The sequence below is a fragment of the Chiloscyllium plagiosum genome, chromosome 14 (assembly GCF_004010195.1).
Source record: "Chiloscyllium plagiosum isolate BGI_BamShark_2017 chromosome 14, ASM401019v2, whole genome shotgun sequence".
Classification (NCBI taxonomy): domain Eukaryota; kingdom Metazoa; phylum Chordata; class Chondrichthyes; order Orectolobiformes; family Hemiscylliidae; genus Chiloscyllium; species Chiloscyllium plagiosum.
This window is the reverse complement of record NC_057723.1, coordinates 29,724,924-29,744,437: the sequence shown is the minus strand read 5'-3', so window position 1 is coordinate 29,744,437 and position 19,514 is coordinate 29,724,924. Positions and strand designations below refer to the sequence as shown.

At 40.4% G+C, this 19,514-nt stretch overlaps 1 protein-coding gene across 1 annotated transcript in view; it reads left to right on the top strand.

Annotated features, from left to right (window-relative positions):
- Positions 1-19,514, top strand: part of LOC122556908 (cyclin-dependent kinase-like 2) — a 102,836-nt gene that overhangs the window by 27,451 nt on the left and 55,871 nt on the right. Inside the window, exons 5-8 of the mRNA XM_043704160.1 lie at positions 3,822-3,961; positions 8,497-8,585; positions 12,051-12,198; positions 17,614-17,969. Coding sequence (XP_043560095.1) covers positions 3,822-3,961; positions 8,497-8,585; positions 12,051-12,198; positions 17,614-17,969 — 733 coding nt within the window. The remainder of the gene's footprint in view (positions 1-3,821; positions 3,962-8,496; positions 8,586-12,050; positions 12,199-17,613; positions 17,970-19,514) is intronic.

The window sequence follows — 19,514 nt, the reverse complement described above, 5'->3', positions numbered from 1 at the left end:
TTGATTCTTTTTGAGGGAGGTCAATAATTCTTCCAGTTCAGAGAATTTTCCTTTCCCTTGAAGTCCTTGATTTTATCTTTTACCCAACAAATCATTTTAATAAAGTCAAGGTTAAACCTGAATTCAGGAATCCTACTTTGGCAGCTGTACTCTGTGTTACACTGAGGGGTGTGGTTAACTTTTGAACTGCATGAACACAGATATTTGTTTGATCCATTTGTCAGCAATAGTTAACCTTTTAGAACCATTCTGTGGTCCTAATCTTTTCTGTGGTGAAACTGGCTTTGGAAATTCTGTAGATCACCTTTTCTGCTTCTTTCAACTCACATACCTTATGTTAATTCCTTTGAACAACCAAGTGATTTCCCTCACTTCTTCAACTAAGCTGGGCATCTTCCTCACTATCTGTCAGCCTGGAGAGGCATTAATCAGTGTTACTACTTCATTCTATTCATTTTTATTTAGCTACATCAATCTTCACTGGTTGTACTGCCCCCTTTAGGGCTTATACTTTTTTTCAGCAAGCTGACCCCTGCAGAAACTTGCTACAGCTGTTCAGTTTGTTCAGCCTCTCTGGACTTTTCTGAGTATTTTTCAACCTGCAAAATCATTTCCATATAGAAAGTTTTCTCTTTGCATGGTTATGCTTGATATTACATCCATCCTTTAACAAGTTCAATTGTTAAATGAATTTTCCTCAATAGCACCACTTCCCCAGCATTTATGATATTTTCAGAGCCCTTGGGAAATGTTAACAAAGACTAATATTGAAAAAAATGGGTCTTGTGTCCCTGCCTTTGAGTCAGAAAGCTCCAAGTTTAAGTCCCACCTTAGGATGTAATGACTATGGAAGTGCATCATAACACATTCAAAGAGTTTGATTACAAATTAAACTGTTTGATTAAAACTACAAAAACAAATGGGAATACCAAATTATCTGTCAATCAAAGCAATCCAGCAGACAGTTTCCTTAAACCTTCAACAGCTGCTTCAGCCTATTCTTTTCCTGTTTAAAGATTACAGTTCTAAAACATTTCAGATCATGATCTTAAGTGGACCTTATCTGTTCTTCAAGGGAATTTGCATCATCTTCATCAATTCATGACTCCCATACTGTGGGATAAAATCCTTGGGCCAGTCAAAATGGGTCTCTTCGAACTGGGCTCTACGTTTAAATGGCCCTATTGAGTTGGGCTTTCCCTCCTGTATCAGTCACACACATCCCCCTTCCTCCTGCTGAGGGAAGAGGCTGGGATGGTCCAGGTCAGACAACTCCTTCCCCTTCCTGGATCTCTCCATCTCCACCTTTGGTGACCAACTCAACGTGGACACCTACTTCAAGCCCGCTGACTCCCACAGCTGCCTGGACTACACCTCCTTCCACCCCACCCCTGTAAAAAACGTGATCATTTACTCCCAATTCCTCCACCTCTGCTGTATCTGCTCCCAGGAGAAGTAATTTCTCTCCAGAACATCCAAATGGCCTCCTATTTCAAGGACTGCAATTTCCCCTGGCACGTGGTCAACAATACCCTCCAGCACAAATTCCTCCATTTTCCGCACCTCTGCCCTTGAATTCCACCCCTCTAACTGCACTAAGGATAGAACCCCCGGTCCTCACATTCCATTAATCTCCGGATTCAGCACATTATCCTCCGCCTTTTCCGCCACCTACAATTAGACCCCACCACCAGAGATATATTTCACTCCCCATCCCTTTCAGCATTCCGCAGTGATCACTCCCTCCATGACTCCCTCATTAGGTCCACAGCCTCCACCAATTCACCCTCCTCTCCCGGCACCTTTCCTTGCCACCGCAAGGGGTGTAAAACCTGCACCGACATTTCTCCCTTCACCTCCATCCAAAGTCCCAAAGGAGCCTTCCACATCCAGCAGAGATTTTCTTGCACATCCAAACATGTCATCTACTTTATCTGTTGCTCTCAATGTGGTCTCCTCTACATTGGGGAGACAAGACACCAACGTGTAGAACGTTTCAGGGAACATCTCTGGACACACACACCAAACAACCCTACCACCCTCTGGTCAAACACTTCAACTCCCCCTTCCACACCGCCAAGGGCTTTACAGGGTACATGCTGAGAGGATGTTTCCCCTTATGGGAGTGTCTAGGACCAGAGGTCATTGTCTTAGAACAAAAGGGGATACATCTAAGATTGAGATGAGGAGGAATTTCTTTTCTCTTACTACAGGCAGCTTTGGGAGCAGAGTATATTTAAGGCTGAGAGAGTAAAAAAACAATGATCAGTCGGGGAATCGGGCAAGTGAATATGCAGGATGTCGGATCAGCGATGATCCTATTCCTTATAGCCTAATGGTAACTTAGAAATCCAACAAGCACAGTGTCTTATTAACTCCTTCATCAAACAGATTAAAGAACTTTTCATGAATAGCTCAGATTCTGAACCAAGAAGTAGAAGTTGTTATATTAAATTCAATGTCAACTCAAATCAGGTAAAGAAAGCAAATTAAAGAAAGGAAAAAAAGATTAAAAGACAGAAAGCAAATGGTAAAAATTCAAATTTCATTACCTTAAATATCTGAATTCTTAAATCTTCTAAATCTCTAATCTAACAATACTAGGATAGTTGAAGTAAAATCAGAAAATGTGAGACTCGATAATTCCAAATGTTCATTTTTGGTAGCAGTGAGATAGTTCAGGAGTAATACATGACTTGTCACACTATTAAAAGTTACTTACACTAGATTAGGCAAGACCCAACTATTTCTTTCGGGATTCAAGCATATTTGTAGGATGGATTTTATAGAATGGAATTTGGAGGATATATTATCCAAGCATCTAACCTAAAGGTTGTAGACATGAAACCTCATTACCCACAGGCACAAAATTCTGGGGGAGGCTTTAATCAATGCAGAGGGGAACTTCCATCCCCAAAAACAACTGGCACCCACTATTGGGACTACAAGCAGTCCTCACTAAGAAGTGAAGCAATCTCCTGGAGTTCAGCTGAGTTTCAGGAATTTTGTGTGGGTGTGGCTGGGATGCCCCAGCAAGGAAGCAGTGGGATTGGGGATGCGGTTTGGATTAGACAAACTCGTGCGAATGAACAAATGAGTCATTCTCTTGTTGAGCACATGAGTGTCCTTAAAGAAAGCAAATCCCTTCCTTCTCAAAGCAGATTGTGCTGTCAAAGTTGCTCGGCTGCCTCCCTAACTTCCCTATTTCTCTACAGACTGGAACTTTTGTGGTAGATGTGGATTGCTGCCTCTAAATGGCTGTTAATTATCTATTGGCTTCAAAAGAGCTCAAGGCAGATAGGCTGCCTGGTGACTTATCTGATGAAGGACTTATGCCGGAAACATCAATCCTCCTGATCCTCAGATGCTGCCTGACTTGGTGTGCTTTTCCAGCACCAATCTCTCAAATCTGGTAACTTATCTGACCTGATTTATTTTACATGCTCTCCACCTTCAAGTACAATAGGGGAGTGTAAAATTCAGCCCTATGAGGCAAATGCTGCAATTTCACATTGTTCAAAGTACTTGGTGGGAATTGGATGGAGAGATGACATTTGTGGTATACATTTGGTGGAATATCACATCTCAGACATTTCCATTTTTAGTTGTGGATGTGCAAAGACCAGAAGTTGATGTCTGACCTCCAAATAGCAGTGAGCACTGTTAACCTCGCCATAACCTTTACAGCAAAATATAGTATTATAATTTTTAAGCTATATGGCAATACAGATAAATACAGGACCTTCTCTTACAGTATTATTTGTTGTAGCTGACTAATATCTGAGCTGCAATATTTAATTTGTGCTATTTATTTTACTCAGGAAATTTAACACCACGCCTCAAGAGTCTTTTCAGCAAAAATCCTACATTTGCCGGGGTATGTCTACCAGATGTCCAAAGACCTGAATCACCAGAAAAAAGACTGTTAAGGTGTAATCCTTCGTTGACTGTGCTGGTAAAGGTAAAGTGGAGAGGGAGTCAATTACAATCAGTTATTAGAGGCATGTGTGCTATGATTATTCAACTTTCTTAAAAAAGGAATTTTACCTCTTCCAATTCCATTTTGATTTCCTCCTGACCTCCTCATTCACATTTGGTGTTATTGCATTGCCCTTAATGGGCTCTGAGCGTAAATTGAACAATTGGAAACATGAATAATTTAATGGTAGTGGTTAAAAGATGAAAAATATCATGGGTGATTTAATAGTGGGAAAAGATCTGGATGTAGGTTAGCTCACTGAGCTGGAAGGTCTGTTTTCAAACATTTCGTCACCATGCTAGGTAACATCTTCAGTGAGCCTCCAGATGAAGCACTGTTGGTGTAGCCCACTTTCTATTTATATGTTTGGGTTTCCTTGGGCCGGTGATGTCATTTCCTGTGGTGACACCACTTCTTATGGTGATATTATTTCCGGTTCTTTCTCTCAGGGGTGGTAAGTGGGATCCAAGTTAATGTGTTTGTTGATAGAGTTCTGGTTGGAATGCCATGCTTCTAGGAATTCTCGTGCATGTCTCTTTTTGGCTTGTCCTAGGATGATGTGTTATCCCCGGCGAAGTGGTGTTCTTCCTCATCCATGTGTAAGGAGACTAGTGAGAGTGAGTCATGTCTTTTTGTGGCTAGTTGATGTTCATGTATCCTAGTGGCTAGTCTGGAAGGACACTAGTTCAATTGGGACAACACATCCATCCTAGGACAAACCAAACAGAGACATACACGAAAATTCCTAGAAGCATGGCATTCCAATTGGAACCCTATCAACAAACACATTGACTTGGATCCCATTTACCACCCCAGAGAAAAAGAACCGGACATGATGTCACCATAGGAAATGACATCATCGACCCAAGAAATCCCAAATATATAAATAGAAAGCAGGCTAGACCAGCAGCGCTTCATCCAGAGGCTCACTGTAGATGTTATCTAGCATGATGACGAAACCTCTGAAAATGGACCTTCCAGCTCAGTGAGCAAACCTCCATCCAGAATCTCAACCTGAGCAACAAATCTTCTCAAACCTCGGTGGGAAAAGATGTTTGTGTGAAATAGAACTTGTGGTTATATATAAAAAGAGAAAATTAAGGGAATTTTACTTGACTGAATTGCACCTAACATTTAAAAGGAAGGTAAGATCATAAGAAATAGGAACAAGAGTAGACATTTACCCCTTGAACCTGCTAATCCAACACTCTTTACGTCCACTTTCCTGCCCTTTTCCCGTAACCCTTGATTCCCGTAACTACTGATCCCGAATCTGTTTATCTTAGCCTTAAATATACACAAGGACTCTGCCCCCAAAGCTCTCCTTTAGCAAAGAGTCATAACCCTCTGAGAGAAAGAATTCCTCCTCAGCTCAGTCTTAAATTGGCATCCCTTAATTTTGCAATGTGCCTTTTAGCCATAGACCTCCCAGTGAGGAGAAAAATCCTCTCAGGATTTACCCAGTCAAACCCTTAAAAGAATTCTGTATGTCTCAATGAGATCACCTCTCAATCTTTTGAAATTCCAGTCATAAGACAATCTACCCTTACTGGGAGTCAACTTAATGAAATTCTCTGGACTGCCTCCAATGAAATATTATATTTTCTTAGATAAGGTGACTAATACTGCTCATAGTAGTCCAGATGTGGTCTCACCAGAATCTTGTACAGTTACAGTAAGATTTCCCGACTTTTATACTTCAGTTTCTTTGAAATAAGGGCCAACATTTCATTAGCCTTCCTGATTTCCTGCTGCAACATTGTGCTAGCTTTCTGTACAAATAACAAATCCTTCTGTGTTACAACTTTCTGCAGTTTTACTTATTTAAAATAATACTTTTTTTTGTTCTCCCTTCCAAAATGAACAACTTCACATTTTCCCTCATTATATTAATTTGCAACCTTTTGCTCTCTTACTTAACCAAACAATATCTCTCTGTAATCTGTTTATATCCATCTCATATCTTACCATTCTACTTATTTTATACCATGTGAAATTTTGGCTACAGTACATTTGCTTCCTTCCTCCAAGACCTATTTCTTATGGTCTTATGATCTTACTTTCCTTTTAATTGTAAGTGCACAGGGTTACTGTGCACTTTATCAGTGTTTGTCGATCAGATATTGTTTTGCGCCAATGCACTGTGCTCTTTCATTATTAAAATGGTGTTATTTCAGGAGCCTCCTTCTCCAACAAGCTGCTTACTTGTTCACCACCATTCATGACTGGATGTGGTAGAACAACAGAGTTTTGATCTGATTCGTTGGTTGTGGAATTGCTTAGCTCTAACTTGCTGCTTATGTTTTTTGACAGTCAAGTTAGCTGTTGTGTAGCTTCATTAGGTTGACACCTCATTTTTAGGTTTTCCTCGTACTATTCCTGGCATGCCTTCCTGCACTCTTCACTACCCTGCTTGATGGTTATGATGGTGGAGTATTCTGGGCCATTGTGTTGTAGATTATGTTGGAGTAGGATTTTTCTACTGCTGATGGTCCATGGCACCTCATGCATGCCCAGTCTTGAATTGATTGCTCTGGTAGAAGTTTATCCTATTTAGTACAGTTACAGTGCTACACAACACAATGTAAGGTCTTCTCAATATAATGAGGTAAAGAAGGGACCTTGGCTCCACAATGACCGTGCAGTGATCATTGTTACCAATACTATCATGACAGATGCATCTATGGCCAGTAGGTTGATTAGGATAAAGTCAAGTATGTGTTCCCTCTTGTTTGTTCCCTCACCACCTGCTGTAGCCCTAATCTATCAGCAATGTCTGCTAGAATGTGATAAACTTCATTAGTATTGATACTGCCAATCCAAAACTGGTGGTGAGTATTGAGGTACCCTACATAGTATATTCCATGACGTTGGTGCCTTCAGTGCTTTCTCCAAATATTGTCCAACTTGGAAGAGTACTGAGTCATCAGAAAAGTGAAGATGATATGTGTTCATCAATAGGAGGTTTCCTTGCCCATGTTTGACCTGATGCCATGAAAATTAATGTGATCTGGTTTTATGGTTATCATTAAACTCTTAATTACAAATTATTGTTGTATTCAAATTCAATCATCTGCCATGGTAGGATTCAAGTCCTGGGTTCCAGAGTATTATCTGGGTCTCTGGATTACTCGTCCAACAGCAATCTCATCCAACATGATCTCATTACAGAGGAACCTCGATTATCAGAATGTGATGGGCGGGCACTCTTTCGTTCGGATAATCGATTATTTGGTTAATCGATTAATTGCCTTTCCTCTGGGGCTTGGCGTTTTTTTAATAGATATTTTTATGAGAAATTTAACATTTTTACAAGTTTACAAAAATAAACAAAACTCTCAGATATAAACATTGATATACAATTAGCTCAAATAAACAATAGCCAAAATTTAACAAAAAAACAAAAAAAACGAAAAAGAAGAAAAAAAACAAACAAAACTCAACTATCTACTAATCTAACCTACAACTAACCAGAGTGTATATTTAAGTCTCTTACATGCTCGGAATGTGTTAACATCAGATGTAATAAAACCTGTATTCGTGCGGGATTCCTCCCCCGAGGGGCCTCGGACCAGCCAGGTTTGTAATCTCAATTAGGGGCTTGGCGTTTTTAAAGTCTGTTCCTCATTCAGGAGACTGCAGAAGCACACGGCGCATGAGACCCTGCCTCCCCGTTCCCCAACCCCATCCAACACTGCCCCCAACTCTGTCCCCCCCCATTCCTAATCCTGCCCAACTCTGCCCTCAACCCCGTCCAACACTGCCCCCAACTACCACCCCGAACACCACCCCCCAACCTCATACGCACCCGCCCCCTTCTCCAGGGCAGCTGGACTGGACACCAACAATAAGACTGCTGCCGCTGCTATCTTTGTGGGGTAAGTCTCCAAATAGTGCGCGCACACACACGCGCACACACACATGCACATGCGCACACACACACACACAGCTTTTAACTGCAAATCTTTGACAGGTTCCGCGTTTGCCCTGTATAGGACAATGTTGGAGAGATTATCTGGGGAAGGAGGAGTTAGGGTACACCCTCTGTAGAACTCCAGGGAAACTTTGGGGAGAGAGAGAGGGCAGGTAATCAGTCATTTGGAGACAGTGCCTGTTTAATCACTGTAAACAAAAGACGTGATCACTGTTGGAAACACGTCTTTGATGTAATGTTTCCATCGGGACCTCGAAGTCTCCTTCGGATAATCTGATTTTCAGATAATTGGTATTTGGATAATCGAGGTTCCTCTGTACAGCTTTTACATCTTCTCCTTCAAATACAGGTTCTCCTTCAAATATGAAACAAGATAATAAGATATCATCTTTGAAAGTAATTCTGTAATAATTCCTGATTAAGAAAGTTGAATTCCTAGATAATTAACTACAACTAATTTTGGGTACCAGATTAAATTTCCTTGTCTGATTTAATTAGTGCAATTTAGGTTTTTGTCGCTCAATATCTGAGTGACAGTTACAGGTTTACTTGACAGACATATCTATTTATGACACTTTCACAGAAATGCTTACAAATGGACCCAGACAAGAGATCATCATGCACTGAGCTGCTGAAAGCTGAATATTTCACAGCAGATGGATTCTCAGAGAAGTGAGGATATTTTCATTCAGAGATTTTACTGGATATTTATAATCTTGCAGATTGTTTTTGTCATAATTGAATGAATAAGGATTCATACTTTAATGGAAATGGAACAAATCATGTATAATTCGTCTGGATGGTACATGGAGGTATTTCTCCTGCAACCACCAGCTCACCCAATATAAGTGTGGATCTTAAACTGCCAGCTCAGAAGCTGGCTTCCCTCCTGTGGTTATATGACAGAAGTAGCCTGAATTGGTCCAGAGTAGAAGCCTCTCATCTTGGGGAGGGGGAAGTCCCACCCTAGCAAGCAGCTGGTCAAACTGAGTGCCTTTTGTTCTTTCACAGAGTATCTGAAAATTCAGTAAGTGTGGCCTTGCCTGCATCATCCCAAGAATAAGTGAGAAAAAGGCTCGCTCTTTTGCATGACGTCTCAAAATGAAATGGCAGATTTGTGATAGTAGCTTACTTGCCTATTAGTTCAGTTTGGTATTGGTATGTTTGTGGCACAGATTAATATGACATGTTATGACAATGGGAATAGATGTTGCTTCTTTATGTCAGGAGGTTTTAGATGCCAGGGTTGTTTGGAATGGTTCTGCAAGAGATGGAGCTTGTATAAATCAAAGAAATTGTATTTCAGCAGGGATGTCAGGGTCTGTTTGTGCTGTTGGAGAGGATTTAAACTAACTATGCAAAGAGATATAGAGTCAGAGCGATGTACAGCACGGAAACCCTCTAAACCCCTTCTATTCATACACCCATCCAGTGCCTTTTAAATGCTGTAATTGTACCAGCCTCCACCACTTCCTCTGGCAACTCATTCCATACAAGCACCACTCTTTGTGTGAGAAATTTGCCGCTTAGGTCCCTTTTTATATCTTTCTCCTCTCACTTAACCTATGCCCTCTAGTTCTGGATTCCCCTACCTCAGGGAAAATACCTTGTCTATTTGCCTTACCCACGCCCCTCATGATTTTATAAAGTTAAAAATCACATAACGCCAGGTTATAGTCCCACAGGTTGAATTGGAGGCACTAGCTTTCGGAGCACTGCTCCTTCATCAGGTGGTTGTGGAGTATAAGATTGTAAGACACAGAATTTATAGCAAAAGATTACAGTGTGATGTAACTGAAATTATATATTGAAAAAGACCTGGATTATTTGTTAAATCTCCCATCTGTTAGAATAACCATGTTGATTTCAGTTCTTTCATGTGTAAACCTCAAAACCTTTGTAAAAGTTACAATTCTCTAAAGTCTCTTAAAAACAACTCACCAGAACGAAGGACCCAATACTCAGCATGAGCAAAACCAATGTAGTGTACAAAATCCCATGCAAGGACTGCACAAAACACTACATAGGACAAACAGGAAGACAGCTAACGATCCGCATCCATGAACACCAACTAGCTACGAAACGACACGACCAGCTATCCTTAGTAGCCACACACGCAGATGACAAGCAACATGAATTCGACTGGGACAACACTACTATTATAGGACAAGCCAAACAGAGAACAGCCAGGGAATTCCTAGAGGCATGGCACTCATCCACAGATTCAATCAATAAGCACATCGACCTGGACCCAATATTCCGACCACTGCAGCGGACAGCTGGAACTTACAACCGGAAGTAGCAGATTCAAACCACTACAAATGCCGGAGGAAGGATCACAGAAGCGCTTCACAGGAGGCTCCCGAGCACTGAGGATGTCACCTAGACAGGGGACGAAACGTCTGCAACACAAATTCCCAGCTCGACGAACACAACCACAACGAGCACCCGAGCTACAAATCTTCTCACAAACTTTGAAAGTGTTTAGTTGAAAAGGCTGAATGTTTAGAAAACACTTGAAAGTATGATATTGTAGTTATTACAGAAATGTGGCTTGAAGAAGGACAGGACGTGCAGCTCTGCATTTCTGGTTGTAGGGTTTTCAAATGTGTTGGGGGGTGGTGGGGTGAGAAAGAGCATCACAATATTAGTTACAGACACACAGTTGTGAGCAGGAATGATATGTCAGAACGATTGTCAAATGACACCAAGCAGGTTGAAATGAAGAACAAAGAACGGTCAGTCACACTGTTGAAAATATACTATAGACTCCCAAACAGTTAAAAGGAAATAATAAAGGAAATGTTTAGGCAAATTGCAGATGTGTACAATTGTGATGGATCCACAATTACCTCAGTATTAGCTAGAATCTGTATAAAGTTATAGAGAGTGCAGAATTCTTAAATTACTTTCAGGAGAATTTTTTTTGATAGTGTAGAGAAAATGCAACTAGAGAGGCAATGGTTCTGATTTAGTTTTATGGAGTAAAGTGAGATGGGGTAAGTGTTATCAGTGGGATAATATTTAAGTGGTAGTGATCAGATTAGATTAGATTAGATTACTTACAGTGTGGAAACAGGCCCTTCGGCGCAACAAGTCTACACCGCCCCGCCGAAGCGCAACCCACCCATACCCCTACATTTACCCCTTACCTAACACTAGGGGCAATTTAGCATGGTCAATTCACCTAACCTGCACATCTTTGGACTGTGGGAGGAAACCGGAGCACCCGGAGGAAACCCACGCAGACACGGGGAGAACGTGCAAACTCCACACAGTCAGTCGCCTGAGGCGGGAATTGAACCCAGGTCTCTGGCGCTGTGAGGCAGCAGTGCTAACCACTGTGCCACCGTGCCGCCCTTTCACACAAGGCATAATTTGCTTAGATTTTGTGCAGTTATGGGGAAAAAAATGATAAAGATAGGCCAGGAGGAGAAATTCTCAAATGGGACAAGGACAATTTGTATAAGCTGAGATGTGATCTGTCAGAAGTGAACTGGAAATGGTTACTTTAAGTGAAAAACCTTAAAAAAAGTGAGGAGTCCAGGGAAATATGTTCCCAAGAGGAAAAAGGCTGAGGTTACCAAATTCAAAGCCTCCTGGATGTTGATGAACATGCCAATAAGATAAAGTAATAAAAGGAAGCTTGCATCTGTTACTTGAGACCAATACTGCAGAAAGCCTAGAGGAATACAGAAAGTTCAGTGATGAAATTAAAGAGGAAATTAGAAAAAGCAAAGAGTGCATGAAAACATTTTTACAAGGAAAAGTCACAGTTCTTTCGATAAGTAAGTAAAGAGCATTGCTCAAGGAAGGAGTAGAACATAATGTAACTAGTGTAAGAAGATTCAGTTATGTTTCATAATGAACAGATTTTGTTTGTTTTCACAAAACTGTAGGATATTGATCTTGGGGTGCAGGAATGAGTTAGCTGGGAGCAGCAGACTTTGTTTCAGTGAAACAGGCTGGTTGTTGGTTTCCACAATAAATATGTATTTAAAAATTGAATCACCAAAAAAATGGATGTGTTCATTTTGGAATTTATTGTGATTGAATGACAATCGTAAAAATAATTAAATCATAAAAACTCTGAGGTTTGTTTGCAGGATCCTTTGAAATATTTGGTTGTATTTGCAGATTTATACCAGAGATTCAAGCTCAAGTTCTTAAGGATATGAAAGACAATCCACTTTTGGTCAGAAAACGCAAAAACATCAGCAAAGAAATTATAGAATATGAAAAAGCGATGTTAACTGTCAAACAAAGTGCCAAAAAACACGGAAAGGTGAGAATTATGGGCTCCTTCATGACGTTATTATTTCAATACATTGAATGGGTGAATGTTCATTGGCAATATTTTAGAAAGCACTGAATGGCCAAGAATTAGATACTATCATCTCATTGTTGGGATGAAGAATTTTGTTCCACATACCTGTATCCAAAGAACACAATTGTAATTTAATATAAGCTTAGAAATTCCCAAATATCAATGGAATTACTGTGGAAGTAAATCTAATTAACTCCACAAAGCTCGGGAAGATAAAGCATTGATTGATCTGAAAAGTGACAAGTAACATTCACACCACACAAATGTCGGGCAATGACTATCTTCAATAAGAAATAATCTATCCTTCACCCCATGATATTCAATGGCACTGCCTCACTTAATTCCATGCTATTAGTATCCCAGGGGTTGCCATTGACCAAAAGCTCAACTGGACTAAGCCATGTAATTTCACTGGCTTCAAGAACAGTTCAAAAGCTAGGAATATTGCAGCAAATAACTCACCTCCTGACTCCCCAAATTCTGTCCACCATCTGCAGGCACAACTCAGAGTGTGATAGAATACTTCCCATTTGCCTGGATGGGTGCAGCTCAAACAACACTCTCAAAGCTTGACATCATCTGGGATTGGCACCACATTCACAAACATCCACCACTGATGCTCTGTAGCAGCAGTGTGTACCATCTAAAAGATGAACTGCAGGAATTCACCTGAGATCTTCAGACAGCACCTTCTGAATTCATGACCACTTCTACCTGGAAGGACAAGGGCAACAGATACACAGGAACATCATCACCTGCAAGCTCCCCTCCCATGCCACTCACCATCCTGATTTTCTCATTGTTCCTCAGTGACATGGGTCAAAATCCTAGAATTCCCTTCCTAATGGCATTATGAGTGTACCTACACCAAACACACTGTAGCAGTTCAGAAACGCAGCTTGAGGTAATTAGGGATAGGCATGAATGTTGGCCAGCAGCACCTATGTCCCATGAGTGAATATAAAAAGAAACTTCCTACTGGTTCAGCTCGGACAACCCAAACTTGCATGACTGTTTACAGCTAAGTCCTCAGTGAGAGATCTGAACCTCCTGATCTGTTTCATGAATGAGGTAGAGTAATACTGACCTGTCTGTCTCATGCATTTATTTGTTGAGTTTGTTGGCAGCAGTAAAACTATTCCAACCTTCTTTTCTGATAATTCCACAATCACTGATGTGGTCTACTCTGTTTAGTCCAAGATGTTGTGATCTAACTATCTTTATAAGGAACAATTTTGAGATAATAATGTTGTGTCTATGATCTAGATACCTACTATCTCAACCCAAAGAATTAATCTGAAAACAATCAGTTGTAACAATGAGTAGGAAGAACAAAAAGCTCTGGCAAAACTCAACATGTCAGGCATTATATGTGGAACGAAACAGAATGAGCATTTTAGGTTTTATCAGAATAAGTGGAATGTCATCAGCCTGGACTCTTCACAAATTCTGCGTGATTTGATGAGTTTTTCCAGCACTTCTTTTCTTACTGTAGATTTCCAGCATCTACAGTATTTTGCTTTTGTTGTAATCATGGCAACTGCATGTTTCCTTGATAGAATAGCAGCTTATAACAAAACTGAATTGCCTCATATCTTATAGTTTTGAAGGATTACAATCACATTTGCATTTGTAAAGCATAAGAGTCATAGAGATGTACAGCATGGAAACAGACCCTTCGGTCCAACCCGTCCATGCTGACCAGAGAAGATTGTAGCAATCTTTACTTCCAAACCACACCTGATTTGAGAGTACTTAAGTACCAAAACTTGCAAGTATGTCAAACTGATTCAAATGAGATCTACCACTTAATAATTCACCAAACTGCCGTTTTTGCTGTTGTTATAGACATTTAGTGATAGTTACATATAACTTTAGTCCACACAATGGAGCAATGCAGTTCATCTTGAAATAACTGCACAGAGGCCAGTATCCTGTCAGCAAGTCACCTTTTATTTATATGTGCACAGTACATGAGCTCTGACCAGCCAGCTCACAGTCCCTAGAATAAGGAGACTCTCTGAATCTCCTGTTTATATCTGTCAGCCAGGGCTCTTTGATTGACCCAGGTTATTTACCCAAATCAAGGATCTCATAGTCAGTGAGATCTACCTGGCCCTTGTGCCAATCACTGCAATCTATTAAATCAATAACTCTTGTTTGTTTACCATTTATAAAGATAGATAAGGAGACATCTTAAAATCAGAGCAAGACCATTCAGGAACGATGTTATGAAAGGGAACACAGAGTACAATGTATGGAATTTGCTTCCACATAAGCTGTAGGCGCCAGCCCAACTAATTGTTTTAAATCTAGAGTTAAGAGGTATTTGCAAGCCAAGGTTATTAAAGCATGTGGAAACAATGTGGATTTAGGATCAGCAATGATCTCCTTAATCGTGAACTGACTCGGAGTTGGGGGGGGGGGGGGGGGGGAGGGGTAGAAAGAACTACTCCTGTTCAGGGCATTATATCAATGACCAAGATGATGTACCTACTAGAGATGGATCAATACTTGATTTTCTGTTGAGAAATAAGGCAGAGAAAATGACTGAGGTGTCAGTGGGGGAGCATTTTGGGGCAAGTAATGATAATTCTATTAGTTTTAAAATAGATATAGAGAAAAAAATAGAACTGTTCAAAAGTTAAAGTTCTAAATTGAAGAAAGGCCAATTTTGACAGTATTAGAGAGGAACTTCCAAAAGTTGATTTAAGGTAAGCTATTCACAGGGAAAGGAATGATTGGGAAGTGGAAGGCCTTTAAGAATGAGAATTCGGAGACGTATGTTCCCATTAGTATGAAGGGAAATGCTGGTAAGTGTAGGGAATTCTGGATGACTCGAGAAATTGAGGCTCTTATCAAGAAAAATAAGGAGGCATATAGCAGGTATAGATAGCTGAGATTGAGTGAATCTCTGGAAGAGTATAAGGGCAGTAGGAGTATACTTAGGAGGGAAATCAGGAGGGTAAGAGGTGGACATGAGATAACTTTAGCAAATCGGGTTTAGGAGAATCCAAAGATATTCTATAAATACATTAATGGCAAAAGAATAACTAGGGAGAAAATAGGGCACCTTAAAGATTAGCATGGCTGTCTATGTGTGGAATCACAGGAGATGGGTGAGATACTAAAGAAATATTGTGCATCAGTATTTGCTGTGAAGAAGAACATGGAAGCTAGGGAGTTTGGGGAAATAAATAATGATGTCTTGAAAAGAGTTCATTTTACAGAAGAGGAAGTGCTGGATGTCTTAAAATGCATAAAGGTAAATAAATCTCCAGGATCTGATCAGGTGTTTCCCAGAACTTTGTGGAAAGCTAGGAAAGAGATTGCTGGGCCCCTTGCTGAGATGCTTGTGTTATTGATAGCCAGGGATGAGATACTGGAAGACCGGAAGTTGGCTAACATGGTGCCACTATTTAAGAGAGGCTGTAAGGAAAAACAAGGAAACTATAGACGGGTGAGCCTTATGTCAATGATGGGTAAGTTGTTGGAGGAATTCTGAGAGACTGGATTTACGCTCATTTAGGAAGGCAAGGACTGATTAGGTATAGTCAACATGGCTTTATGTGTGGGAAATTGTGTCTCACTAACTTGATTGAATATTTTGAAAGGTGCCAAAGAAGATTGATGAAGGCAAATTTGTAGATGTTGTCTATCTGGACTTCAGCAAAGCATTCAATGAGGTTCTGCATAGTACGTTAGTTATTAAAGTTAGAGTACATGGGATCCAGAGGGAGCCAGCCAATTGGATACAAAATTGCCTTGAAGGAAGGGCACAGAGGGTGGTGGTGATGCTGGGTTGCTTTTTGGACTGGAAATGCGACCAGTGATGTGCCATAAGGATCAGTGCTGGGTCCATTGCTTTTTGTCATTTATATAAATGGTTTGGAAGTGAATGTAGGAGATATGATTAGTAAGTGAGAGGGAGACACTAAAATAGGTGGTGGCAAGGACAGTGAAGAAAGTTATCTGAATACAATGGGACCTTGATCAAATTGGTCAATAGGCCGAAGAGTGGCAAATGAAATTTAATTTAGATGTGTGGAAGGTTGCGTTTTGGTACGGCAAATCAGGGCAGGGCTTATACACTTCATGGTAGGCATCTGGAGAGTGTTGCCGAACAAAGAGAATTCGGGGTGCAGATGCATAATTCCTTGAAAGTAGAGTCACAGTTAGCAGGGTGGTGAAGAAGGTGTTTGATGTGCTTACCTTCATTGGTCATAACATTGAATCTAGGAGTTGGAGTGTCATATTGCTTTCATGGAAAACATTGGTGGGGCCACTTTTAGAATACTGCATGCAATTCTGGTCGCCTTTCTACAAGAAGAATGTTGTTAAACTTGAGAGAGTTCAGAAAATATTTACAAGGATGTTGCTGGGACGAGAGGGTTTGAGTTATAGGGAGAGACTGAATAGTCAGGGGCCATTTTCCCTAGAGTGTCGGATGCCAAGAGGTGACCTTGTAGTGATTTATAAAATCATGAGGGGCATGAATAAAGTGAATAGCCAAGGTCTTTTTCCTAGGATGGGGGAGTCCAAAACTAGAAGGCATCAGTTTAAGGTGAGAGGGGAAAGATTTAAAAGAACCTGCAGGGTAATATTTTCATGCAGAGGGTGGTGCTTTTGTGGGACAAGCTGTCAGAGGAAGTGTTGGAGGTGGGTGCAGTTGCAACATTTAAAAGGCATCCGCACAGGTGTATGAATAGTAAGGGGTTAGAGGGATATGGGCCAAATACTGGCAAATGAGACTCGGTCAGATTTGGATGTCTGGGCGGCATGGATGAATTGGACTGAAAGGTCTGTTTCCATGCTGTATGACTGTATGACTTTCTGACATAATAGAGGTAAAGTTCAAAATTTCAAATGTAGTTAAGCTAGTAGGTTTGATATTTTACTAAACACTTCTGAATTTTTAAATTAAGACCAATTGTGAGATTTGTGCTATCAAGTAAAAAACTATCATGAAGTGTAATCTTTGTTCAGTATCTGGCCCCAAAACAACTCAGATAGGAACATGGCAGCATCAGAATAATAATGCCTTGTACTTCATTGCAATAGGAACAACATGCATGGATCCTACAAGAATGCACTTCACCTTAATCTAAGCCTTTAAATTGTATCCGTAATAGGGTGTCAATAGATTTTGCCTTTCAGAAAATATCAGCTTTTTCCACTCGACAGTGACATATGCAACATTTATTTTAAGACATTTGAATGCTTCCAATATTAGAAAACAAAATCTTGTACATTCCAATGATTTGTGCTTTTAACTGGATAAAATAAATGCAAGAAGTTCCAAAATGATTTATGGTTTCTAGCTTATTATTTTACTTTTTCAAACACACAGAATAAAATTTTCTTTTCATGTAGGATGCCACAAAAGACAAGGAACCTAAAAGCAGGAAATACAAACGTGCAAATGCAAAAGCAGAAACAACAAAGGCAGAAAAAGTAGATAATCCGAATGTATGGAAATCCTCTCTCATGTGTCAGGAAGCCGTCCAGGGAAATTCCTCAGAAGGAACAGAAGGGAAGAATACAAATTGTAGTAAAACAAATTCAGCAGTCACTTCTGTCAAGGATTTGAACAATAGTGAGGAAGCTTTAAATTCTGTAACAACAGCCAGCATCCCTCCAATTGGCATGCATAGTGGAATGACTACTTCAGCACTTTCCAATAAAAATATCAATACTGAAACCAATGATACCTCAGTATCAAACTCAAGGTAATTACTCAGGAAATATCATTTAAAACAACTTTCTGGTCATCAGTAATATACTAGTCCATGAATAGTTTTCTCTGTGAGACTGTATTAACGATCTTTTTATTGCTCGTTGAAGTCACAGCTGTTAATATGGCAAGCTTTTCCTGTGACTTGCAGTGTGTTAAGTTTTTTGGTTGTTATAGGCATACTGGTAAGGAGCAAGGTAGAATAAAACCTACATAAAAATAGTCCCTTTTGACAGTGACCATGGAGAGTGCCTCAGAAAGTACTGAGTTAATAGTTAGAGAAGAGATCATGCTCCCATTCTGACATACAGAATACTTAGGCAATACTTAGTTGCATAATGTTTTACTACTGTATTTATAAATAAAACATACGCTTTCTGGGCCAGGAGTTTTTGGACGATAATGTTCCCCTTCTGGAGTGTGACTAGCCAGCAGCTTTCTGTTCCCAACAGTGCCAGAAGCTACAGTAGATTTGATTGGTTTTGCAAATAATCCCCAGAATCTAACTCCAGGTAGTTCAGGACCAGGTAAGTGTGGGACTTTCAGGGCTGAAACAGAGGTGAGGCTCAGAAGGGTAGGCAGAGAGTGAGGTGAGGGTGTTGGTGGACAGTATAAGCAATGTAGGGTCAAAGAGAGAGCAATAGCAGGGAACAGACCTGGTTGAAGAGCACTCAGTGTTGAAAGGAAGCTTTGTCACACCTACCTTCCACCTGAGGCCTGAACAAGTTCACTTTCCAGGTTTAGCCTTGCCCCTTAACTACTCTCACTAACCTGCAAACCGAGACTGGGTGGCAAACAGCCTTTTTGCGACCATTAATTGGCCACATTAGGACATTATTGAGACAAGGGTGGGTAGGATGGGCTCGGCCATGCCTCTTCCACTGTAAAACCAAGGAGTGGCTGGAGCAGGTGAGTGGCAAATGGAATGGCCTTACAATGAATTTTATGCCCACCCCCACCCTTGCAACACCAGCAAATCTACTAATCGTGAAGTGTAAAATTATGCTCAAAAACAGAACAGTTCTGAAGAAGGGTCGCTGGACCCAAAGGATTAATTCTGGTTTCTCTCCTCGGATATTGCCAGACTTACTGTGTTTCTCCAGCAATTTCTGTTTTATTTCAGGTTTCCAGCATCTTCAGTTTTTTTTTTGTAAAATCCTGTCCCTTGTGTTTCAATAGAAGGCAGAATTTTACGATTAATTGCAGAAACATATTACTATTCTCATTATTACTTGGAGTTTGCTTTGTTTAACTGGCTTAGTTGTCATTTCACAGTTATCTAAGGATGAGCTGAATCTTAATTTAATCATATTGTTTATTTTGTTAAATACAAGTACATGGAATTTAGGGGTTAAAAATAGGCCATTTGGCTCTTGAGCCTGCTCTTACGACTTGACTGATCTGTTTGTGGTCTCATCTCCACTTACTGCATGCATCTCCTTTCATGAACTCTGTCCCTTAGTTCTTGTCTCCAGCCAGAAGATGAAGCACCTCCCGGTATCCATCTGATCAAGTCCTCTCAGGATCTTATATGTTTCAA